At 41.1% G+C, this 27,389-nt stretch overlaps 1 protein-coding gene across 2 annotated transcripts in view; it reads right to left on the bottom strand.

The window, feature by feature from the left end:
- MAPKBP1 (mitogen-activated protein kinase binding protein 1) overlaps window positions 1–27,389 on the bottom strand; it is a 569,961-nt gene that overhangs the window by 8,927 nt on the left and 533,645 nt on the right. For both annotated transcript variants that reach the window (XM_053697823.1, XM_053697824.1), the window contains exons 27-30: window positions 21,175–21,253; window positions 17,865–18,142; window positions 13,664–14,497; window positions 12,288–12,370 (exon numbers count right to left, since the gene is read on the bottom strand). In XM_053697823.1, the coding sequence (XP_053553798.1) occupies window positions 12,288–12,370; window positions 13,664–14,497; window positions 17,865–18,142; window positions 21,175–21,253 (1,274 nt within the window). The remainder of the gene's footprint in view (window positions 1–12,287; window positions 12,371–13,663; window positions 14,498–17,864; window positions 18,143–21,174; window positions 21,254–27,389) is intronic.

Raw genomic sequence — 27,389 nt, 5'->3', positions numbered from 1 at the left:
AGAAGAGATTATTAAAAATCATTTGTTCCTCAAGCCATAAACAATTGTTCCTAGGAGCAGACCACTGTTCCAACCCAAACCATAAATCACTTATTCAAGAAAATATGTAATGAAATAAAATTTTAGACTTAAAGATTTAATGGAACATAAATATAAAATGAATATTTTGTGCTAAAAACGCTAACATTCACCTGCAAATAAATATACTGAAACAGTATAATTATCATATTGCAAACAGAGAATAACTTGTAATGGGACATAGACACTAAAATCTATTTTCCATTAAACATTCGGCTGCAGTTTATTTATTCAAGTGGACGGAACAATAACTTTCAAATGGGACATAATGATACAGCATCTATTTCCCAATAACATCTGTCTTGTAGCAACAACAACTCCGCTCAGTACTCAGCCTGAGAACGAGGCAGAGGTACGCATCCAGACCCAGCAACTAAAAATGGCGCCGCTCCAACTCTGGCCAAAAATCGGCACGGAATGAAATGTTTCACTCCGACTAAGTCACATTCGCTAAAAAAAGCAGGACCCAGTTTTCCTCTAATACATGAGGAGTTCCTGCAGACAAAGAAGAAAACAAATTATGCTTACCTGATAATTTTCTTTTTTTCAGATGGAAAGAGTCCACAGCTCAATTCATTACTTTTGGGAAAAAGAACCTAGCCACCAGGAGGAGGCAAAGACACCCCAGCCAAAGGCTTAAATACTCCTCCCACTTCTCTTATCCCCTAGTCATTCTGCCAAGGAACAAGGAACAGTAGAAGAAATATCAAGGTTAAATGTGCCAGAAGAACAAAAATAACAGACGCCCCACATAAAAAATACGGTTGGGGAGCTGTGGACTCTTTCCATCTGAAGAAAAGAAAATGATCAGGTAAGCATAAATTATGCTTTTCTTCATAAATGGAAAAAGTTCACAGCTGCATTCATTACTTTTAGGAAAACAATACCCAAGCTATAGAGGACACTAAATGCGAAAACGGGAGGGTACAATAGACGACCCAAGCTGAGGGCACCGAGCCTGAAACCACTACCCAATAAAAATCTGCTCCTTCCGAAGCCGATAAGACATTAAGAAAAGAAAGACCCCCAAGGACAATGACCAGCAGATAGTCCAGAAGCCTGACTAGAGACTGGAAGACGGACTCAACTCTCCTCCAGGAGACACCATCGCCCAGTAATGAGTCCCCAACCACACACCCCTTACTAGTGAAAGGGATCAGCAGCCGAAAAACCCTAAAAAAGGGAAAGGACAAGGAAGAACCACAGGGATTCCCGGAAATACCCTATAAGGTAACAACAAAAATGCAAAAAAAGAAAAACCTCAAGGAGCGAGTCAAGCTCACAGAGACCGAAATATGACGGCAACGCCCGGACCAGACAGAAACCACAAGGCTTTAGGACCAAGGAACAAAAACAGAGAAAAAAAATCTCCCAAACACCATGCAACTGCACCCAAGATACAACTGAAGCCAGAGTCCTCAAATTGCCAAAAAAACATAGAATACACAAGTATTCAGAAACACGTGTAGCGGACCTAGTAGGAAAAACCCAGAGTCGAGAACACACTGCTTTTATTAGGATGACACCTAAGAAAACCTTTGCCAAGAAAGCAGCTGAACCAAGATATCAGCCTGCTAAACCACCGAACGGTGTGCACACTCCAGGCAAATCCAGGGCACCAAGTCTGTTCCAGAACTCTAACAGGGAGAAACAGAACCTCAAAGAAGCTCACTGTGTCTCCAAGACCCGAGGATGAGCAACAGATTTCAGATCCTGCTCTCACTCGGGACAGAGACAGGAAGATTTGGAAAAAAGGAAACCAGGGGATTACAGAAGAATCCCAACACTAGTCCTACCAGCCCAAAAGCTCCACCCGAGACACAGGTGAACAGGGCCATAGGACCCAAAGAGGGCTAGCATGAACTCACAACAGCCTCAACATGGAGCCAACAGCCCCATCGATGGAACAGAACAAACCAAGAAAGCAGACCTCTCTCCTAACGGGATAAAAAAAAAACAATTTATAAAAGAACTTACCTGATAAATTCATTTATTTCATATTGGCAAGAGTCCATGAGCTAGTGACGTATGGGATATACAATCCTACCAGGAGGGGCAAAGTTTCCCAAACCTCAAAATGACTATAAATACACCCCTCACCACACCCACAATTCAGTTTAACGAGTAGTGGGGTGATAAAGAAAGGAATAAAAAGCATCATCAAAGGAATTTGGAAATAATTGTGCTTTATACAAAAAATCATAACCACCATAAAAAGGGTGGTTGTCATGGACTCTTGCCAATATGAAAGAAATGAATTTATCAGGTAAGTTCTTACATAAATTATGCTTTCCTTCATGTAATTGGCAAGAGTCCATGAGCTAGTGACGTATGAGATAGTAATACCCAAGATGTGGAACTCCACAGAAGTCACTAGAGAGGGATAAAATAATAACAGCCATTTACAGCTGAAAAAGTTTATCCACAACCCAAAACATAAGTTTATTCTCATAAATGAAAAGAAAAAACTTAAACATAAGCAGAGGAATCAAACTGAAACAGCTGCCTGAAAAACTTTTCTACCAAAAACTGCTTCAGAAGAAGCAAATACATCAAAACGGTAGAATTTAGTAAATGTATGCAAAGACCACTAAGTTGCTGCTTTGCAAATCTGATCAACTGAAGCTTCATTCTTAAAAGCCCACAAAGTGGAGACTGATCTAGTAGAATGAGCTGTAATTATCTGAGGTGGGGCCTGACCCGACTCCAAATAAGCCTGATGAATCAAAAGCTTTAACCAAGATGCCAAGGAAATGGCAGAAGCCTTCTGACCTTTACTAGAACCAGAAAAGTTGACAAATAAACTAGAAGCCTTCCTGAACTCTTTAGTAGCTTCAACATAATATTTCAAAGCTCTTACCACATCCAAAGAATGTAAGGATCTCTCCAAAGAATTCTTAGGATTAGGAGACAAAGAGGGAAAAACAATTTCTCTATTAATGTCGATAAAATTCACAACCTTAGGTAGGAATTTAAATGAAGTCAGCAAAACTGCCTTATCCCGATGGAAAATCAAAAAAGGAGATTCACAAGAAAGAGCAGATAATTCGGAAACTCTTCTAGCAGAAGAGATGGCCAAAAGGAACAACACTTTCCAAGAAAGTAGTTTAATGTCCAAAGAATACATAGGCTCAAACGGAGGATCCTCTAAAGCCTTCAAAACCAAATTAAGACTCCAAGGAGGAGAGATTGATTTAATGACAGGCTTGATACAGACCAAAGCCTGTACAAAACAGTGAATATCAGGAAGCTTCGCAATCTTTCTGTGAAATAAAACAGAAAGAGCAGAGATGTGTCCCTTCAAGGAACTTGCAGACAAACCCTTATCCAAACCATCCTGAAGAAACACTAAAATTCTAGGAATTCTAAAAGAATGCCAGGAGAATTTATGAGAAGAACACCATGAAATAGAAGTCTTTCAAACTCGATAATAAATCTTCCTAGAAACAGATTTACGAGCCTGTAACATAGTATTAATTACTGAGTCAGAGAAACCTCTATGACTAAGCACTAGGCGTTCAATTTCCATACCTTCAAATTTAATGATTTGAGATCCTGATGGAAAAACGGACCTTGAGACAGAAGGTCTGGTCTTAAAGGAAGTGGCAAAGGTTGGCAACTAGACATCCAAACAAGATCCGCATACCAAAAACTGTGTGAGGCCATGCTGGAGCTACCAGCAACACAAACGATTGTTCCATGATGATCTTGGAGATCACTCTTGGAAGAAGAACTAGAGGCGGGAAAATATAAGCAGGTTGGTAACACCAAGGAACTGCCAACGCATCCATCGCCTCCGCCTGAGGATCCCTGGACCTGGACAGGTACCTGGGAAGTTTCTTGTTTAGATGGGAAGCCATCAGATTTATTTCTGGAAGACCCCACATCTGAACAATCTGAGGAAACACATCTGGATGGAGTGACCACTCCCCCGGATGCAAAGTCTGAAGGCGGAGATAATCCACTTCCCAATTGTCTACACCTGGAATATGAACCGCAGAAATTAGACAGGAGCTGGATTCCGCCCAAGAAAGTATCCAAGATACTTCTTTCATAGCTTGGGGACTGAGTCCCACCCTGATGATTGACATATGCCACAGTTGTGATATTGTCTGTCTGAAAACAAATAAACGGTTCTCTTTTCAACAGAGGCCAAACCTGAAGAGCCGTGAGAATAGCACAGAGTTCTAAAATATTGATTGGTAACCTCGCCTCTTGAGATTTCCAAACCCCTTGTGCTGTCAGAGATCCCCAGAAAGCTCCCCAACCTGAAAGACTTGCATCTGTTGTGATCACAGTCCAGGTTGGACGAGCAAAAGAGGCCCCTTGAACTATACGATGGTGATCTAACCACCAAGTCAGAGAGAGTCGAACATTGGGATTTAATGATATTAATTGTGATATCTTTGTATAATCCCTGCACCATTGGTTCAGCATACAAAGCTGGAGAGGTCTCATATGAAAACGAGCAAAGGGGATCGCGTCCGATGCTGCAGTCATGAGACCTAAAACATCCATGCACATAGCTACTGAAGGGAATGATTGAGACTGAAGATTCCGACAAGCTGAAACCAATTTTAATCATCTCTTGTCTGTTAGAGACAGAATCATGGACACTGAATCTATCTGGAAACCTAAAAAGGTGAACCTTGTCTGAGTAATCAAAGAACCTTTTGGTAAATTGATCCTCCAACCATGTCTTTGAAGAAACAACACTAGTTGATTCATGTGAGATTCTGCAGAATGTAAAGACTGAGCTAGTACCAAGATATCGTCCAAATAAGGCAACAACGCAATACCCCGTTCTCCGATTACAGAGAGTAGGGCACCGAGAACCTTTGAAAAGATTCTTGGAGCTGTCGCTAGGCCAAATGGAAGAGCGACAAATTGGTAATGCTTGTCTAGAAAAGAGAATCTCAGAAACTGATAGTGGTCTGGATGAATCGGAATATGAAGATATGCATCCTGTAAGTCTATTGTGGACATATAATACCCTTGCTGAACAAAAGGCACAATAGTCCTTATAGTCACAATTTTGAAAGTTGGCACTCTTACAAAACTATTAAAAATTTTCAGATCCAGAACTTGGCTGAATGAATTTTCTTTCTTTGGGACAATGAATAGATTTGAATAAAACCCCAGACCCTGTTCCTGAAACGGAACTGGTATGATTACCCCTGAAAGCTCCAGGTCTGAAACACACTTCAGAAAAGCCTGAGCCTCTACTGGATTTGCTGGGATGGGTGAGAGAAACAATCTTCTCACAGGAGGTCTTACTTTGAATCCTATTCGGTACCCTTGAGAGACAATACTCTGAATCCATTGATTTTGGACAGAATCTGCCCAAATGTCTTGGAAGAATCTTAATCTGCCCCCTACCAGCTGAGCTGGAATGAGGGCCGCACATTGATGCAGACTTGGGGGCTGGCTTTGGTTTCTTAAATGATTTGGATTTACTCCAACTTGAAGGTTTCCAATTGGAACCAGATTCTTTGGGGGAAGGATTAGGTTTCTGTTCCTTATTTTGTCGAAAGGAACGAAAACGGTTAGAAACTTTAGATTTACCCTTAGGGCTTTTATCCTGAGGCAAAAAACTCCTTTCCCCCCAGTGACAGTAGAAATAATAAAATCCAACTGAGAACCAAATAAATTACCTTGGAAATTGATGCAGCTGCAACATCAGCCATAGAAATGGCAGGCCTGAGAAGAGCGCCAGAATATAAATAAGCTTTCCTTAGATAAGATTCAAGCTTCCCATCTAAAGGGTCCTTAAAAGGAAGTACTATCTTCCATACGAATAGAAGTACGTTTAGCAAGAGTAGAAATAGCCCCATCAACTTTGGGGAACTTTTCCCAAAACTCCAATCTAACTGCTAGCAAAGCATACAATTTTTTTAAACCTTGAAGAAGGGATAAAAGAAGTACCAGGCCTATTCCATTCCTTAGAAATCATATCAGAAATAGCATCAGGAACTGGAAAAACCTCTGGAGTAACCACAGGAGGTTTATAAACAGAATTTAAACATTTACTAGTTTTAATATCAAGAGGACTAGTTTCCTCAATATCCAATGTAATTAACACCTCTTAACAAGGAACAAATATACTCCATTTTAAATAAATAAGTAGATTTGTCAGTGTCAATATCTGAAGAAGGATCTTCTGAATCAGATAGATCCTCATCAGAGGAGGATAATTCAGTATGTTGTCGGTCATTTGAAATTTCATCAACTTTATGAGAAGTTTTAAAAGACCTTACGTTTATTAGAAGGCAGGAGACAAAGCCTTCTGAATTGCATCAGCAATAAAATCTTTTATATTCACAGGGATATCATGTACATTAGATGTTGAAGGAACAACAGGCATTGTACCATTACTGATGGATACATTCTCTGCATTTAAAAGCTTATCATGACAACTATTACATACCACAGCTTGAGATATAATCTCCACAAATTTACAACAGATTCACTTAGCTTTGGTAGAACTGTTATCAAGCAACAGGGTTCCAACAGTGGTTTCTGAGACAGGATCAGATTGAGACATCTTGCAAATGTAAGAGAAAAAAACAACATATAAAGCATAATTATCAATTTCCTTATATTGCAGTTTCAGGAATGGGAAAAAATGCAAACAGCATAGCCCTCTGACATAGAAAAAGGCAAGAGGCATATAGGAATGGGATTTTAAATAATGAAATTATTTGGCACCAAGTGACGCACAATGCAAAATGATTTTTTTTGGCGCTAACAGCCACAAATGAGACACAAACGTCATTGCAGACGCAACCTTGTGCAAGGAAACTCGGCGTCAACTAAGACGCCGGAAATGATGAGTTTGCGTCATCGGATGTACCTTCGCGCCAAAACATTTCTTGCGCCAAAAATGACGCAACAAACATCGGCATTTTGCGACCTCGCAAGCCTAATTTTGGCCGCAAAAATTTAATGAAAAAGCATTCAATTTAAAAAAAAAAAAGACTATACCCTAGGTAAGAAAAATATTTTCCTAAATATGTTTTTTTTCTCAAATATGAAACTGATAGTCTGCAAAAGGAAATGTACATAAACCTGACTCATTGCAAATATAAGTCCAATACATATATTTAGAACTTTATATTAATACATAAAATGCCAAACCATAGCTGAGAGTGTCTTAAGTAATGAAAACATACTTACCGAAAGACACCCATCCACATATAGCAGATAGCCAAACCAGTATTGAAACGGTTATCAGTAGAGGTAATGGAAATATGAGAGATGAATCTCTACGACCGATAACAGAGAACCTACGAAAAAGATTTTCCACGAAGAAAACCATAGAATTCAGTAGGTGATACTCCCTTCACATCCCTCTGACATTCACTGTACTCAGAGGAATCGGGCTTCAAAATGCTGAGAAGCGCATATCAACGTAGAAAATCAAGCACAAACTTACTTCATCACCTCCATAGGAGGCAAAGTTTGTAAAACTGAATTGTGGGTGTGGTGAGGGGTGTATTTATAGGCATTTTGAGGTTTGGGAATCTTTGCCCCTCCTGGTAGGATTGTATATCCCATAGACTAATTGGACTGCCAATTACATGAAAGAAACATCTGTTCCAACCACCTGTACACGGGACAGGCCAAGGAAAAGAAGCCCACTTCCATAAGGAGAAGAACTAGCTCTTCGAAGAAGTAGAGCACATGCTAAGGGATGGTGCACATGTCTACAAGCCATAGATTGAACTGGAAAAAATCTAGCAGACGTCACTAATGAACAAGGCAGAACCCCCCAGGGTGGGAACCCATATCAGTCAAAAGCAAGGCAAGCACCAAGGAGCAAAAGCGCTCAGAAAACCTGGCCAAGCTGCAAGCAGCTCAACTAGCCAGACCAGAAACCATAGCTCTTGTTCCCTGGAAAATCATAGCGTCCCGAGCCAGCCCTAGGGATCATAACAGTCTGGTAACATCCCGCAGCAGGATCCAACGAGTGAACCGAACACTACACCAACCAGAAGATCCATGACATAGGCCCAAGCCCCAAAATTGTTTAAAACAACACCACCCCAGGGAGCCTAATACCCCGTCTGATATAAGAAACAGACCAATAGGGGAACAGGCTATCCCGGAGAACAGGAAAAAAAAAGTCCCAACCCAAAAGGAAGAGACCACCCCCACAGAGCCGTCCAAGACTCAAGAGCCCAACAGGCATCCAAACAACCCACAGACTGCCAAGATCAAGCGGATATCGTCTAACGCACTTAGTGTGCCCAGACGGACTACCATCCAAGTACTGTCCAGACCTGGCCCTGCTTAGCTTCCAGGATAAGACAGAACTGATGCATACAGGATAGACAGTGGTGATAGCCTTGAGGACAGTCACCCGAACAAACAAAGGCTAGACTCCATAGCACCTCAGAGTACAAAACCAGAGGACAATACCCCTAAAAAGGAATGGAGTGCATCCTAACCCCGGGAAGAACCCCAAAACGGAGCCCAGATAAGGAAACTCGCCCATCGTCCCTAATAGGGAGCAAACATCTCCTGAAGGGGGAAAACCCAGGCCCCCCAAAGGGCGGCCTATCCCACAAGGAGAAATGGACAGAGTCCAAAAAAAGGTCTCAATCCAAAGGAAGAAATCACAAAAGGAAACAAGTCCAAAAGGACAATTCCCAGAGCCCAAAAGGCAGAACCGCCCGACCGGCGGTAAGGAGGAGCTAAACCCTTCAAACTCCCAACCCCACGGGAAAAGGGATACTCTAAGTCCCGAGATATCGGAAACAAAGAGTGACGCAGCAGAATTTGACAACCACTCAAAAGGCTAATGGGGACTGTCAATCATCCATGCCTCATGGACCCATGCGGCTTAGCTGAAACTTGTAAAAACAAGCAACAGAAATAAAGGTAAGCACTCAGCGCCAAGCAGAATAGGCGCCACGTGTATGAACAATCCACGAGACAGAAGATCTGAGCCCAAGTAGGACCAACCTGCAACCAGGGCCATAACTGTCAGGTCGCCTAACTTGACCCTTAGAGAGGGAGAAAAAGTAACAGACAACATAGGACTAAATGTGTACCTTTAACAACTTCTGCAGAAGTAAACAGTGAGTATCGATCCCAGATAAATTTCCAGAAGGAAACACATAATCAGAATATAAAATCATCCTAACCGGATTAAATAAAAGAAAGGCAACCCTCAGGTTAATGCCCAAGAAGAAATGGACAAACCGCAGGACCAGCCCAACGGAACCCTGTTCTTCCAAACAAAAATGGGAAGGATCTCAAGAAACAGGACTTTAGGGAGATTACTTCATCCCCTTTCGTCTAATGAGGTGAGCCATTCGAAGAAGACTGAGGATTCCTGCAACCATTAAGGATAGGATCCCCTAGCAACTCAAAAACGTGCCTGAGAAGAACTCTAAGGTGCACTAGTCTGTAACGAAAGGCACAACACTCAGGGACAGTTACACCCGCAGGAAACTGCACAGGCCCTCCCATGGCCAGGAGACCTGGGATAAAAGGGCACAAGCACAATTGCAAATAAACATCTGGACTTTACAGACGTGCAATCGCCAAGAGTATGTGAAAGCAGAAACTTGCTGTAACTTCCTGGGGGAACAATCCACCCGCCAAGGAGGTAGATTCAGGAGTAATTTGAGGAAGCACTTCTTTACAGAAAGAGTGATTGATTTATGGAATAAACTTCCTCAAGAGGTAGTAGCAACAAACACTGTGGGGGACTTTAAAAATGCATGGGACAAGCATAGGGCTATCCTACGAACTAGATAAGTTTATACTGTTAGGTAAGGTGGGGCAGACTTGCTGGGCCTATGGCTCTTATCTGCCGTCAATATCTATGTTTCTATGTTTCTATGTTTCTATAAACATAATCTGGGTTACCCACGTGTGTAATAGTAAGGAGCGGTAGGGAACTCGCCTCTCTGTGGACAGGACTCCCAGAAGTGGATGCCTCAGCTGCAGTACCTTGATTCCCCCAGCCCGAGGAACAAGGCGCTCTAATACGGCATATGGAACATAACTGACTGACAAGTGCCAACGGGGCCAATTCACATTCCTCGCAAGACGAAGAAACTGAATCCAAAATGTGAACAATCTCAACATCAGAATCCTCCATAAATTGATAAGGAATACAAAAAACTGGACTATATAATAAAGAATTTAAACTGCACCTGACACCCACAATGGCCGGGGCACTCACCACCTCCTAGGAACCAGACACCCGTGGACCAGAAAATCTCTGTCACCACAGTCAGGAATGCGGAAATGGGAAACTAGACGTAAGCACGCCCGGTCACAAGGTGAACCGTACAGTTAAAAAAAAAGCGCGCCCAACCACAAGGTCGCGTCACTTACAAGGCCGTTATGTTCCAAAGCCATGAGCCTCAGTATCACTACATAAAACCCTGTTCAACAATTACTCTCAGACGATATTAACCCTTGATTCTAAGATATAAAAGGAGTCCCACTGAGACCATATAGTTTAGTAAATCCTGACCGGAAAACTGTGTTAAAGTACATTCATGAAGAAGTAAATTAAACGATCTTACCGCAATCTAGGCCATGGAAACAGGAACACAGCCCTTCAAGTGTGACAAATAGTAGCATCGCCTCCGCCATGGACTTGAGAGAAGAAGCAGGCAGCAAAGCGAAGGTCGACAACGCCAATTGCTTATGGAGCCGTTAAAAAGAGTCGGGATAGTTTCGCAGAAAGACTCTTCCTGCATCTCCAGACTAACTTTCATCCAGGTTCTCACTGAGAGACTGACAGGATTACTTAAAACTCCTGTCCCATGTTGAAGAGTACTATCCTCCATAAGAGACAAAACAAATTATTCTGACACTTCTCTGCCAATCTCCTGGGACAAAAGGCAAAGAAAGACTGGGGGATAAGGGAAGTGGGAGGAGTATTTAAGCCTTTGGCTGAGGTGTCTTTGCCTCCTCCTGGTGGCCAGTTTTGTTTTCCCAAAAGTAATGAATGCAGCTGTGGACTCTTTATTTATGAAGAAAATCAACAATGGGACCATAGCGCTTGAGAAAAACGGAACCTGTGCAGCCCCATAGGAAAGGCGCCAACTATGAGAGGATAGCACGCTCCTAACAGTCCCCGCAAAGTACACTATAAAAACAAAATGGGACCTAGAGGGGCTGCAGATTTGAAGACAAACTCTAAAATTCTAGATGACTAGAACCTCGCCAAGAGCATATTTAATAAAAATTAGATCAGAGCCCCCATAGGTGGTTAACCTCTTTATTGCAGTGAAGGTGAATAACCCCTAAGTCTCCCTAATCACATGCAATAAAACTGCTTGCCCACTGACTTAATATCCTTCATAAAAGGAACTTGTCCCACATAAAAAACAGAGGGTCATTAACCCCTTCAGTGTCAGCCTCCTAGCCCCAGAAGACAAAAAGGCACTTACCTGCATTCTAGCCATCCGACAGGAGAAAAACTTACACGGCGTGAGAGGATGCCACTCCTCACAGAGGCCTGTAAACAGAGAAAGAACAGAGTAAACCTACTCAGGGGCTTTCTATACTCTGGGCAGCAAATATGTTAGGAAAACACAGCAAGGCCCACCTTACAAGTTAACTGCTTTAAAGCCACCACTGTCCTACTGAAGAGACCAACGTGGAGTACAGCCAGACCCAATCCTGAAGGACAGATCTGAGTAAACCTACTCTGTCTAAAAATAATAAAATCTTGCTTGAAGTAAAAGTAAATCCAATTTTCTTCAGACACCAAAACTTTACTTCCTCTATGCACCAAGGCACAAGAGAATGACTGGGGATTGTGGGAAGGGAAGTGACATTTAGCAGTTTTGCTGTGGTGCTCTTTGCCTCCTCCTGCTGGCCAGGAGTGATATTCCCAGCAATAATTGATGATTTTGTAGACTCACCGCAACTATGGGTCTTTGTGGAAGGTAAAATGCCCAATAAGCTAGGATAGGTAATTCTAATATGGAATGCTCTAATGAATTAAATTGCATATTTGCATTAGAAAATTTGTAAAAAGAAAAATTCCAACATACAAATCTATTGCTGAATGAACATATACAAAACCCAAGAGGACTATTAACTATCAAATTCAGGACTATTCAAGAGGACTATTAAGTATCCGATTCACTGTTTTTGTATTTCTTATGTTTGTGGCTATAATTACCAACAAATAGGAAATATATCAATATCAAAGTTTCTGGGTTACTACTCACCGATCTGTACAGACATAGAGCTCGCTGGAGACTGTTGTGTAGCTCTGAGGCAATCAGCTCACACTGCTCAAAACTGACAGATGCTGAAATGAAACAGACCCATTTATTTGCACAATAATTACCAAATACATTTTTTAAACACGTAACTTAAATGAAAGGAACAGTAATGTAATATAAATACTATCAGAAGCCTTTACAAGTGTTAGTAGTGATAAAAAGTGTTTTTAAGATCATGATTATTGCAAAAACGCGTGTACCTGAAATGTAACAACTTCAATACATCTTTAAACGTCCAAAATTTCCTGTTTAGTTTTTTCCCCCAAAGGTTCACAGTCAAAAGTAAAAAGTATTGCTATGTACAGTGGATTGTAGGGAAATGCAAAACAAAAACTATACTATATATAATATTCCATGAGCAGTTCAAATCAATTACATAATTTCACCAAATATGTGAGAGAACTGCTTATGGATGACATAGAAAATACATGAAAAACTACATCAAAATGGTAGAAAGTGGTTTCATTTTTTTCAGAAGCCATTTCTGTAGCTGGTCATTGGGGTTGGGGGAAAATAAGCAGCAAAAAAAGAAATCCGTTTATGAACACTAAATGTAAAATCTTCTTTAAAAAGGGACAGTAAAGTCAAAACTAAAAAAACTTTCATGATTCAGATAGACCACTTTCTATTTTACTTCCATTACCAAATTTGCTTTGTTCTCTTGGTATCCATTGCTTGAAGAGAAAATCTAGGTAGGCTGATAGGATGACACGTGCACGCTCCTGAACTCACATAGGAATACTCTTTAAGAAAGCATACATGGAGAACTAAGAAAAATTGATAACCGAAGTAAACTAGAAAGTTGTTTAAAACTTCATGATCTATCCAATCCATTTAAGTTTAATTTTGACTTGACTGTCCCTTAAATATAATTAGTTTAATTTGATGTGCTTTCATTTTTATGCTGGCGCTTACGTGCAAGGGGAATCTCTTACTGGTGATACCATACATAACATCGCTACCCTCTGCTCTTTGCTACAGGCATGGCAGCCTCCCACTACCAAAGGAAATTGCACAAGTTGGCTAATTCCAGATATTTACAATAGCAAGGCAAGTAAAATACCATATAGAGATGCTACTCACTATTGTTTATGTCTTATGATTTATAAATTAATAAAGTTAAAAGATGGGAAAAGCACAACAAGTAAAAGTAACACATGCCTCACCATTGTGTGGGTGGCTAATGAAAGAAGACAGGCGTGGACAAGGAAAGACAGGCCAGAGGCTGGACGGAGAGAGATGAGATGGAATTGTAAGGTGACTCACACAGACAGGAGACAGAAATTTAGAGACCACCAAAGGTGGACCTTTGTGCCCACCTGACTCCATTGCAGAAGCTGCATTGAGTGAGGGAGACCTTGGTCTGATTGATTCTACGGCACAAAGCCCTGAATGTGAATCTGGAGTGCAGCTAAACGTAGAGGATCTAACTCTATGGGGTTTCATACTTTCTGAACTTGAGCAGCTTGCTTCCTGAAAATCATGCACTTTGTAGCTGGGGATGGTTTCCTCATCTTGAAACTCTCTTTCACATGAACCACACACTTTTTCAGATCCCATAGGACTTTGTATTTCTTTCCTGTGAGGTATTTCTGGGCAGTAAAGTTTAGTTTTCAGGTTACTTGCTGGAGATTTTGGAGATTCTAGCTCACAAGAATTTTTGCTTCTACCAAAGGATAATGTAGGCCGGTCAGGCAAAGGTTTTGCAATGTCAAGAGTCAGATGTGATCGATTCTTTGTTGGAAAGGTCTTTTGAGAGCAGTTTGTAATAGGTTGCAAAGCAGGTTTTAGAATTACATTATCCTTTACCGACTGTCTGTTTTTCTCATTTTCCAGTAAGTTTGTAAAAGGTGGTCCCACTTCTGGGTCAGAAGTCGGAGAAGTGTCTGGTGTATCCCCTATATTAAGATTTTCTCCCACAGACGCACTCCGTGATATTTTTGCCATGAAGCTTGTTGTTGGGTTCATGTAGGATCTCCCTTTAGAAGCTTTAACTTCTTTTGTAAGAAGAGGCCCAGGTGAAGGAATGCCCTCCATTTTCACCAAGGTTGCTGGCAAAGTACGACGGTGACTAGCTTTCTGCTCCCGTTCAGCAGCGGTTTGGGTTTGTGGACGCAGTTTAACAGCAAATCCATTGACCGCTGGTTTCTCACCTGTAATGTTAGAAAAACAAAGATTTTTAGTGTGAACGTGGTTAAATTGGCCATATTTATTTTTGATGAAGTAAAAAAGAATTTCATCAATAAGCATCTAGTAAATAAATTCTCCCTACAGGTCTGATAGGAATGTTTGACCTCAATCAGTAAAGGAAGTTTTTTGCAACAAATACTATTAAAAGGGCTTCATTCTAATACAAAAATAAAATCTTGTCATTTGCTGGGAGCAAATCATTTTAGCACTTAGTGTCTCCAATTCCACTAACCCCTCCCACAAAGTTTAAACACATAGCAAAGCACCACAGCTCCTGAACAGGACATAATGGGTAATTTGCAGCTACATGTGTATCCCACACCTTATTGGCTTATCTGCTGCAATGTGTTAAACCACCCGAGAATGACTGTGTTTAACCCATTTATCAGGGACAAACACATACTACTCTACTTAAAAATGTTTGTTTAAAAAGATAGATAATCCCTTTATTGCCCAGCTTTGTTTAACCAACACTGTTATGTTAATACACTTTTTAACTCTGTAATTACCTTATAGCTAAGCCTCTGCAGACTGCCCCCTTATCTCAGTTCTTTTGACAAACTTGCATTTTAGACAATCAGTGCTGACTCAAATAACTCCACAGTAGTGAACACAATCATATCTAAATGGCACACATGAACTAGCGCGTCTAGCTGTGAAAAACTGTCAAAATACATTGAAAGAGGTGGCCTTTAAAGGGACAGTTTACTCAAAAATTTTCTCCCCTTTAATTTGTTCCCAATGATCCACTGTACCTGCTGGAGTGTATTCAATTGTTTACAAGTAGCTCCTTTACCCTTATATTGGCATTTGAAATAGTTGATTTAGCATGTGGTATCCCCACCTATTCTGAAAATTTGTGGCCGCAGGTCCAAGCTATAGATAAGCTGTGTAAGAACAGCCAGCAGAGGAAATTACACTCCCAGTGGGATATAGCAGAGATAAGGTAATAAAATATTGATTTTCCATTGTTCTCTCCAAGTACTGGTGATTGGTTTAGTGACAGATATAAGATAAAGAAACGTGTATATGTACACAATGTGATACAGTAATGAGGTCTGATTATACCTACAAGTTCGACCCATTTTATTAGGTTGTGGCTTCAAAACTATTTTACAGTATACTGTCCCTTTAAGGGCTTAGAAATTAGCATACATGAGTTCACCTAGGTTTCGCTTTCAACAGACAAAGAAAATTTGATAAAAGAAAATTAGAAAGTTGTTTAAAATTGCATGCCCTATCTTAATCATGAAAGTTTAATTTTGACCAGACTGTTCCTCTAACCTAGGAACACTAGTGCTACAATAAAATTCCCAAAAGAATGAAAGCATTTGATTTTTACGTAAGAATGTCCCTTTAAAACATATTCACAGATACATAAGGTGAATCTATACATTTATTAAAGGGACAGTCTAATCAAAATTAAACTTTCATGATTCAGATAGGAAATACAATTTTAAACAACTTTCCAATTCCCTTTAATCATCAAATTTGCTTTGTTCTCTTGGTATTCTTTGTTAAAAGCTAAACCTAGGTCGGCTCATATGCTAATTCCTAAAATCTCGAAGGCTGACCCATATTTTAATGCATTTGGCAGTTTTTCACAACTAGAGGGCGTACGTTCATGTGTGCCATACAGATAACATTGTGACCACAAGTTAGAGGGCACTGACTGACTAAATGCAAGTCTGTCAAAAGAATTGAAATAAGGAGGCTGTCTGCAAAGGCTTAGATACAATGTAAAAAGTACATTAATATTTAATATAACTGTTGGTTATGCAAAACCGGGGAATGGGTAATAAAGGGATTATCTAACTTTATAAACAATAATTCTAGAGTAGACTGTCCCTTTAATCTTACACTTCAAAAAGAAATAAACACTTGATGGGACTTCTAGTTCTTATCTAAAATGTAAGTTTTTATGATTATTTACCATTACCCCCCGAATTAGGATATTTTTACACCAATCCAGTGCAGATTTAGTAGTTTGTTTATATATATATATATATATATATATATATATATATATATATATATATATATATATATATATATATATATATATATATATATATCGTATTATTGCAACAATAGTACAATGCTCTAATAGTCTAGAGCAGCGATTGCCAACATATGGGGCCAGAGATCAATATTTTAGAAGGGACAGTCTACACCAAAATTGTTATTGTTTAAAAAGAAAAATAACGCCTTTATTACCCATTCCTTAGCTTTGCACAACCAACATTGTTATATTAATTTAAACCCCTAAATGTCTGCCTGTTTCTAAGCCACTACGGACAGCCTTTTATAACATGCATTTGCACTGCTAATTAATGTGTGCCATATAGATAACATTGTGCTCACTCCCGTGGAGCTGTGCAGGACACAGCACTAATTGGCTAAAATGCAAGTCAATAGATAATAAATAGCCCTGAGATAAGAGGGCTGTCTGCAGAGGCTTAGATACAAGGTAATCACAGAGGTAAAAACTATATTATATAACCATGTTGGCTTTGCAAAACTGGGGAATGGGTAATAAAGGGATTATCTATCTTTTTAAACAAACATTTTGGAGTAGACTGTCCCTTTAATGGCCATATATAAATGTATTCCTGTACCATTAAACAGTCAAATAAAAAAATCCAGTGGCATAGGGCCAGATGACGGTACGGTTGCAGAGTATCCCTTGGTCTGCTGTTATTTGCCCCTCCAGAGGGCTCTTTTTAGTTGTGGCCCCCTTATTTGCTCACTCACAAAAATTCCCCAAAGCTCACACTTTTATTTCTATTGCCAGGGGCTTCAAAAACCAGTGCCATCCCTGGTCTAGAGCATATTATTGTACAACTGCATGCTTCTAACTATGTAACTGTGTTTATAGCCTTTGTGTGGGATTAGGTCCTCTAAATCTACTCCTAAACTTCACATGAGCAGTGATTGGTGGGCAAGCACATATGCCGCTTCTCAGTGGCTCATGAGTAGACATGAATTGCTGCTCTAGGACAGACTGTAGCTGTGTGTTTAACTCGTTTGTGAGGGCTAAACAGAGGCACAAGAACAAAAGCAAAATGCTCTAGCACATAACATTTTACTAATGTACTATTATGTACCTTTAACATTTTGAGCTTACTTACAAATATGGAATCGCTGTGCCTTGAATGGACTATAAAGCAGAATCCTCATTTCCACACAATGTATAATAGTAGCGATATAAATGTTGTGTAATTTTGATATGTATCATTCTAGGCTATGAAGCACTATGCATGTGACTGGTCTGCCTAAATACTATTTGCAGGTTTCTTAAAAAAGAGATTTAGGATTATTTGGTCTAACCTTCATGTACAAGGTCATGAACGGACTGGGTCTTCCTTATACTTGACACAGTGGAAAGAAATGGCGCCACCTTTCCCATCTTACTATCTGGGGCTGTTTTTCTTTTCCGTTGATAGTAGGAAGGTTTTTGAGGGCTGCTGGCTTCTTGTAGGTGATCAGCTGTGCTAGTGTTTTTGGACTGGTGATCATTTCTTTTCACTTGTATTGGGTCCAGGTGCGGGGGCTGAGGAAGGGCGTCTTGACGTAACACTGCACTGGTAGAGGAAACAGGTTGGTCCCTGATAGGGAAAAGAAGCAAAATCTCAATTAAGTTAACTAGGATTTTTGGTAAAATGTAATAAGTTAAAAAAATATATAAATATAAAAAAATACACCAATAGAATTTTGTTAAACATTTTGTCATATAGTTAATCATATTACTATGACTAGAAATCACATATACTACAGAAAACCACACATAAATATTTTACTTACTTAAATTAATTAATATTTTATCAAAATTCATGGTTACTTTTGCCAATGATGTATCCATAGAGATAAGTAACTTCCATCTTGGTAACATTTAACAAAAACTAACCATAGCAAGAAAGGAAAACCTATCACACACATTTATTAACATCAGATACTACATTTGCATTTAGAATTATGAATCTTTAAAAAGGGACAGTCTACACCTTAGTCATCTTAAAGTCTTACCTTAGATTAAGCTGCAAATAGCCTCCTGTACTCTTTTTATATCATGCAGCAGTAACGTAAAAAAAGTTATTTTAAAATTAATATTGTTTTAGGCAAGTTTGAAATGGCTGCCAAGCTCCGCCCACTGATGACATCACAATCTGGGCTACACCTAGGCATTCTGCTGAATAGCATTGACAGTCTGTTGAATTCAACTAGTGAGCCTTTTGTGATTGGATGCCATATGCAGCCCAGATCATGTCGTCATCAGTGGGCTGAGTTTGGCAGCCATTTCAAACTGGCCAGAAACAATATTCATTTTAAAATATTTTTTTTTACTGATCCTGCTGCATGATATAGAAAAGGTGTGGGAGACTATTTGCAGCTTAATCTAAGGTAAGACTTTAAGTTGACCAAGGTGTAGACTGACCTTTTAAAGATAACATAAGTACTCTTTAGCTTTATTGCTTTAGATACTTTTCAAATATAAGAGACCATAGACAAAAAACAGAGGGTTAGATCCCAATCCTTTCGTAAAAACTTAAATTATTTATCTACAAAAATCCCAATAGACTTTAATGGTGTTTTTCTGTTGATAATCATTAGATACGTGTTTCTAAAGAATTGTGATGAACCTCAGATATGAATTATGGAATGACCACTGATTATATTCTAACAATGGCTATGTGAGTTCATGATAAATTCAATGATCTTTATAAAGCAGTTCCAAGACACTTCACATTTAAAACAAATCCTCAAAGGGCTAGTTCCATATTATACTATATTCTAGTGTAATGAAATGCTCTGTTTTATTATTTCCTCAGTGCTAATGGGCTAAAGACCCCAGCAAAGTGCATTACTATTCCAAATTAAGATATGACCAGTAAACCAATCAAAAGCACAATACCTATGTATCCTCCAATCACTGGTCACATCCAAAAACGGAGAGGAAGTGCAACTTTGATAGTCTTTAAGCTCTTAGGACAAAGTTTTCATTAAAAAAATAAAGAGATCTATATAACAGATCATTTTATTTTGCAGCTAATCATTTAACTCCTTATTTTACTTAATTTTGTATAACCACTGCTAAGGTAAGATAAGGTAACCATTGATAAGGTAAGATTGCTAAGGTTAGGTAAAATTGCTAAGGTGACATAAGGTTAGGTAAAATTGTTAAGATAAGTTAAGGTAAGATTGCTAAGGTAACATAAGGTAAGATTGCTAAGGTAACATAAGGTAAGATTGCTAAGGTAACATAAGGTAAGATTGCTAAGGTAACATATGGTAAGATTGCGAAGGTAACATAAGGTAAGATTGCGAAGGTAACATAAGGTAAGATTGCGAAGGTAACAATAAGGTAAGATTGCGAAGGTAACATGAGATAAGATTGCGAAGGTAACATGAGATAAGATTGCTAAGGTAACATAAGGTAAGATTGCAAAGGTAACATAAGGTAAGATTGCTAAGGTAACATGAGATAAGATTGCTAAGGTAACATAAGGTAAGATTGCTAAGGTAACATAAGGTAAGATTGCTAAGGTAACATAAGGTAAGATTGCGAAGATAACATAAGGTAAGATTGCGAAGGTAACATAAGGTAAGATTGCGAAGGTAACATAAGGTAAGATTGCTAAGGTAACATAAGGTAAGATTGCTAAGGTAACATAAGGTAAGATTGCTAAGGTAACATAAGGTAAGATTGCTAAGGTAACATAAGGTAAGATTGCTAAGGTAACATAAGGTAAGGTAAGATTGCTAAGGTAACATAAGGTAAGATTGCTAAGATAACATAAGGTAAGATTGCTAAGGTAACATAAGGTAAGATTGCTAAGATAACATAAGGTAAGATTGCTAAGGTAACATAAGGTAAGATTGCTAAGGTAACATAAGGTAAGATTGCTAAGGTAACATAAGGTAAGATTGCTAAGGTAACATAAGGTAAGATTGCTAAGGTAACATAAGGTAAGATTGCTAAGGTAACATAAGGTAAGATTGCTAAGGTAACATAAGGTAAGATTGCTAAGATAACATAAGGTAAGATTGCTAAGGTAACATAAGGTAAGGTAAGATTGCTAAGGTAACATAAGGTAAGGTAAGATTGCTAAGGTAACATAAGGTAAGATTGCTAAGATAACATAAGGTAAGATTGCTAAGATAACATAAGGTAAGATTGCTAAGGTAACATAAGGTAAGATTGCTAAGGTAACATAAGGTAAGGTCAGATTGCTAAGGTAACATAAGGTAAGATTGCTAAGGTAACATAAGGTAAGGTAAGATTGCTAAGGTAACATAAGGTAAGGTAAGATTGCTAAGGTAACATAAGGTAAGGTAAGATTGCTAAGGTAACATAAGGTAAGATTGCTAAGATAACATAAGGTAAGATTGCTAAGGTAACATAAGGTAAGGTAAGATTGCTAAGGTAACATAAGGTAAGATTGCTAAGATAACATAAGGTAAGATTGCTAAGGTAACATAAGGTAAGGTAAGATTGCTAAGGTATATAAGATTTTGCATAGAATAAAAAAAAAAAACATGAAAATTGTCAAAACAACAGAAATTAAGGCTTTTTTTTAACTGGTATCCTTACTTTTCATTAGGAGCACAATTTAAGATATATTTAAACAAAGATCCTGACCTGAGGGGTGGTGACATTGCCAGGAAGCGTGAGGACATGCTGGTGCTATCATTCCTCTCTGTGCTCAGGGCTCGTCCTTCTGTAGATGCACAAAATACAACCAGATCAGAAAAAGAAAATGCATTAATTGTATAAGATAGAGATTATACACTATTAAACATATGAGCGCAGTAAGCTATACTAATGAACTAGCAATGTCTGCACTGTCAGCTCTTTTGCAAAGGTTCAGTGCAGATCTGCAAAAACTTGTGTCAAATATTATTATCATTATTATTAGGATTATTATGCATTAAAGGAATAGAAATGTCAAAATTGTAATGTGTATTTCAATTTTAAATAAAGGCATTTTTGCTGTATACTTCCATTAATAAAAATGTTTCTTATAAAAGTAACTGTTTTTCAGCAACATACACACATATCCTGTGAGGACCGTGCACCAGTATTCAAACGCCACACCTGTTCAGAGAGCTGTCAGTGGTGTGTATTGTGTCAGAAGTGATGGTAATGTTTCCAATTGGTATAATCAGATCCAGAATTGAAATAATATTTTAGATGGAGTTTAATTAATCCATTTTAATGAAGATGCTGTATAACTTAGTTTTTAACTCAGAAGTGTAGTATCTAAATGCTGATGCACGCTCTACTTAGAGAATATGAGAAACAGTAAGAACTTTTACTAGAAGCATTTTGGCCAATGGAAGTAAACTGCAAAAATGCTTCTATTTTAAATTAAAATGCACATTTCAATTTTTACCTCTTTAATGTTTGTAAAATTGCATCACTTTTTTGCTTTTTTATAGTATGCATTAGTGACAAAACGAATGCATCCAACAGGGATGAGATTTTATGACTGTATGAGCTTCCAGGCATCTGTACATTATCAAAATGAAGACAAGGCCTTCTAAACTGAACTGCTTGAGCTTAAATGGAGATAAAACCCAATTTTTCATGATTTAGATACTGCATACAATTTTAAACAACTTTCCAATTTATAAATAAAAAGAGAGAAGCGCTCAACCTGGGAACGAACAATAGCATAATAGCTTGTTCTATGGCTAGTTACCACCCAAGAAGCAGCCTCTTTTTGCTCAATATGTGCCTTTCACAGAGAAGAACTTTCCTGTAGCATATCAGTCTGATCCTGACTTAACAGTACAGTCCAGCCCCAAAATACCAGGCAATCCCTCTCTGAATGAGAGAAACGGCAAAACCCCAGACGTACGTTTCAGCCTATTGTGGACCTCGTCAGTGAGGTGCAGCCATATCCCTCTAGACACACCGCAGCAATGCACTACTGGCAGCTAGCTGATGATTGGTGGTTGCATTTATATATCCCTCTTGTCAGATTACTGATGTGTTCAGGTAGCTCCCAGTAGTGCATTGCTGCTCCTTTAACAAAGGATACCAAGAGAATGAAGCAAGTTTCATAATAGAAGTAAATTGGAAAATACCTTTTTTTCCATCATCATTAAGGTATCCTTAAAAAGAAATGCCCTTATCAGCCAATAAACAAAATGATTCCTAAGGATAGTTTGCACATCGTATAAGTTTCAATATCAATATCAAAAACAGCAGCTTGAATTTAACTTTTTTCATACAAAAATAAATATTAATGTGTTAAGTTGCTCCTCTTTCATATGCATGAGATGACGTTTTTCCATTTAAAACCCCTTACAGTTGTGCTGCTTATTCACCTCTTTAAATACTAGTAACACATGTAAATAGAAGTGATTAGACACCTTTTGCCTCCCCCCCCCACTGTGTCGAAAGAGGCAATGTGGCAGATGGTTTTATGTTTAACTGGCACTCCCCCACTGTTACGGTTACCCTTAGTCTCGCTGAGAGATGGACCGCTTAGTAGCCTGGATCCCTATTGCTAAAGAGGGGAGAAGCTGCTTTCCATAGTATTCTATATGAGTCTCGCAAATATAGAATAATCTCCCTTAGCTGCAGTACAGCTAGGATACCCTTCTGCCCACAAAAACGAGTCAACGCTGCGATTGAGGGTCAAACAAGAACTCAGGACTGGAATGCCCAGCCTGCTTTTTATTAAGGTTACATGCACACAGGGCACTCCCAGGGGGAGAGGGGGGAAGCACAAAATCCCCCATCACACATTTAGATAGAGAGCACTGTCCTTTGACAGGCCACAATAGGATTGCAGTACTTAAGATAACAAGTTTACAAGTTGATCTTATCAATTAGCAGTCTGGCTCCAGAGGTGATTAGACAATGGGATTTGTTATCACTAAACTTAGAGCTGAGGCCAGCAAACGTGTATTTAGGCAATAGTTTCTAAAAGCTGAAAAAAAAGAGTTAACTCTTTATGAAATTATACTTGTTACGGTTTTCTTGGAGCCCTTCTTAGGCGCTGGCTTGCTGGTTCAGGCATTGCTGCTGGGAAATAAGCTCTTCACAACATAATAACTAATGCTTCTGTAACAGTGCTCCCTTTCTGTGGAACACTCTGGCAGACACGGTCTGACCCCTTTTCGGGGCAGACTAAGGCTGTCCAGACCGCTGGTTATGCGGGGCTGAGGTCGGTTTGTCTGGACAACCCGTCGGCGTTGCCATTCTGTTTCCCAGGTCTGTAAGTAATGGTGAAATTGAAGGGTTGCAACGATAAGCTCCAACGTAATAGCCTGCCGTTATCTCCAGAGACCCGGTTCAGCCACACCAACGGGTTATGGTCGGTGACCAGAGTGAACTCCTGACCATATAAATAGGGAGTCAATTTCTTTAATGCCCACACCAAAGCCAAACACTCCTTTTCGACCGCTGCATAGCTGACTTCGCGGGGCAGGAGCTTCCGGCTGATGTAGGCAACTGGATGCTCCCCTCCATCTTCGCCTACTTGGCCGAGGACGGCTCCCAGCCCGAACATGGAAGCATCTGTATGGACGATAAAACGTTTGTTAAGGGCTGGGGCCCGCCAAGACAGGAGCGTTAATTAGAGCATTTTTGAGAGCCTGGAAAGCCGTTTCACAGTGGGGAGACCACAGGACCTGTCGAGGTAAGTTCTTCTTGGTCAAGTCAGTCAGGGGTTTGGCAAGTGTGCTGTAGTCTGGTACGAACCGTCTATAGTACCCTGCCGTGCCCAGGAAGGCTAGGACCTGAGTCTTAGTGATGGGGGTGGGCCAATTGGCGACAGCTTCTATTTTGGCCGGTTCTGGTCGCTGCTTTCCACACCCCACCCGGTGACCCAGGTACTGTACCTCGGCCATCCCAAAGTGGCATTTTTCTGGCTTCAGAGTCAGGCCAGCAGCCCGGATCTGATCCAGAACCATTCCCACATGAGCTAAGTGGTCCTCCCAGGACTCACTGTGGATCGCTGTCGTCCAGGTAGGCGCAAGCAAAACTCTGGAAGCCATCCAGGAGCCTATCCACCAAGCGCTGGAATGTAGCTGGGGCATTCTTCATCCCAAACGGCATTACCCTAAACTGATATAAGCCGAATGGGGTGACGAATGCCGACTTGGGGATAGCCTCCGGGGCCAGGGGAATCTGCCAGTAACCTTTGCAGAGGTCAATAGTGGTCAGGTAATTTCCCCTGGCTATACGATCGAGTAGCTCGTCTACCCTGGGCATAGGGTAAGCGTCCGTCACGGTATTTTCATTGAGCCTCCGATAGTCTACGCAGAACCGGGTGGTCCCATCTTTCTTGGGCACCAAGACAACTGGGGAGGCCCAGGGACTATCGGAGGGCTCAATTACCCTGAGCTGGAGCATCTCATCGATCTCCTTCTTCATTCCTGTCCTAACTGCTTCGGGGATTCGGTACGGAGCCTGGCGCAAGGGAGCTTGTCCCGGAGTATCTACCTGGTGGGTGGTTAAAGTAGTGTACCCTGGCTACGGGGAGAAGGTGAGGTGTTTGGACTGGAGGAGTTGGTTGAGCTGCTCCCTTTCAGTGGGGCTAAGTCGGTCCCCTATCTGAACCTGCGCCACTATACCTGTGGGGAGGCTCTTTTCTAATAGGTCTGGAATGGGTAAACTGTCGGGGTCTTCCTGAGGGGAACAACATACGGCCGTCACGTTCTCTGGTCGCTCAAAATATTCCTTGAGCATGTTTACATGGAATGTCTTTCTAAGATTGTTGTCGTGGCAGCTAGCTATCACATAAGTGGTGTCTCCCCTTTTCTCTACGATCTGGTAGGGACCCTGCCAGGACGCCTGCAATTTGTCTGTCTTCACCGGCTTAAGTACTAACACCTTTTGTCCTATGGTGAAGATTCTCTTTCAGGCCCCCCGATCGTACCATACTTTCTGTCTTCTCTGGGCCAACTGGAGATTAGCCCGCACGGATTTGGCTAATTGCTCCATTCGGTCCCTGAGTTCCAGCACGTATGGCACAATGGGGACACCGTCAGCCTCCATCTCTCCCTCCCAGTGCTCCCGGATCAGGTTTAGGGGTCCCCGTACCTTTCTTCCGTAGAGCAACTCGAAGGGAGAGAACCCTGTCGTTTCCTGGGGCACCTCCCGATAAGCAAATAGGAGGTGCGGCAGGAAGCGTTCCCAGTCTCGGTATTCCTGAGTGAACGTCTTGAGCATTTGCTTGAGGGTCCCATTGAACCTCTCACACAGCCCGTTCGTCTGGGGGTGGTATGGGGAGCTCAGGAGGGACTTAATTTTGCAAACCTGCCAGAGTTGTTGGGTCAATTCAGCCGTAAATTGGGTGCCTCGGTCGGATAGAATTTCTTTTGGAAATCCTACCCGGGAGAACACCTGTACTAGTGCATTCGCTACCGTATCCGCTTGTATGTTGGATAGGGCGACAGCCTCTGGGTACCTGGTAGCGTAGTCCACTACGGTAAGAATGTATCGCTTACCGGAGGGACTAGGGGTAGCCAGTGGTCCCACTAGGTCAATAGCAACCCGGCTGAAGGGTTCCTCTACAATGGGCATATTTACTAGCTGGGCTTTAGGGTGATCGCCTCGCCTTCCTACTCGTTGACACACATCGCAGGTGTTACAGTAAGTTCTAACGTCAGCGTGCACCCCTGGCCAAAAGAACGTGTGAGTAATGCGGTGTAGGGTACGGGTAACGGCTAGGTGGCCTGCTAAGGGGATGTCGTGGCCTATTTTGAGGATTTCTTGACGGTATTTGTGGGGCACTACCAGCTGTCGCCTACGCTGTCCCCTTTTCTCTGTCCAGCGGTATAGTTTCCCTTTTTCCCATAAGAATGTTTCGTTATCTGCCCCGCCCCCTCCGGTCTCTGCTTTTGTAAGGTCGGGTCAGTCTTAGACTCTGCCTCGAAAGCATCTGGGGTGTCCCAGGGTATGGGGCCTAACCTGTCAGGCAAGGTCGGGGTAGGTCTTACCTGTGTCTCCCGCACTGGTGAGAGCTCTCGCTCCGTCCGGGCTTGGGCCCGTGTAGTCACTGGGTCCGCCTCGTTGTTGCATACTGGAGCATAGGCAGAAGTCATGGGGCCCAAATCGTTGCCCAGTAGTACTTCGGTAGGTAAATTATCCATTAGGCCCACGTTCACAGCCCCCTTTCCCGCTCCCCAATCAAGATGCACTTTAGCTGTTGGAATTTTGAACACATCCCCCCCGCCACTCTAACGGCCACAGTCTGTCCGGATCGCTTGTGCTCTGGCACCAAATGACTCTGTACCAGCGTGATAGTAGCCCCTGTGTCTCGCAATCCCTCGGTAGATCGCCCCTCGAGCCATACCCTCTGCCGATGGTGCTGGCCGTTATCTGAGGCAGCATATACAGGGTCTGCCTCGTGAAGCGGCCCCACATATCCCTCCATAGGGGCCTCTTGGTTAACACAGAGGGCCCGGGCCGGACGATAGGACCCAGAGGGGTAATTGTAATTCCTGGGTGTCTGGTGCGTATTAAGGGGGCAGCTAGCCATGAAATGCCCTGGTTGCTTGCATCGGTGGCAAGTCGGTCTGGGACGCTCAGAGCTGTTATTGGGTGGTCCTGAGTGTCGGACGGGCCCTGTGGGCACCGGGGCTCGGAATTCAGCACGAGGGGGTGCACGGTAAACCTCTCTGGGTTCGACCCGTGCTGGAGCTCGGTAGTTCATGGGTTCGTGAAGACGGGAGTCATAATGTTCATCGGCCAATTTGGCTGCTTCTTCTAAGGTAGAAGGCCGCCTGTCTCGCAGCCATTCCTTCCCTTGCTGTTCCATGCCATTATAAAAATGTTCTAAGAGAAACTATTGTAAAATTTCCTCCCCAGTCACCGCTTTACTTCCGCTCAGCCAG

This window comes from Bombina bombina, chromosome 1, assembly GCF_027579735.1.
Source record: "Bombina bombina isolate aBomBom1 chromosome 1, aBomBom1.pri, whole genome shotgun sequence".
Taxonomy (NCBI): Eukaryota; Metazoa; Chordata; class Amphibia; order Anura; family Bombinatoridae; genus Bombina; species Bombina bombina.
Note: the sequence above shows the minus strand (reverse complement) of the source record. Positions and strands in the feature narration are given on the sequence as shown.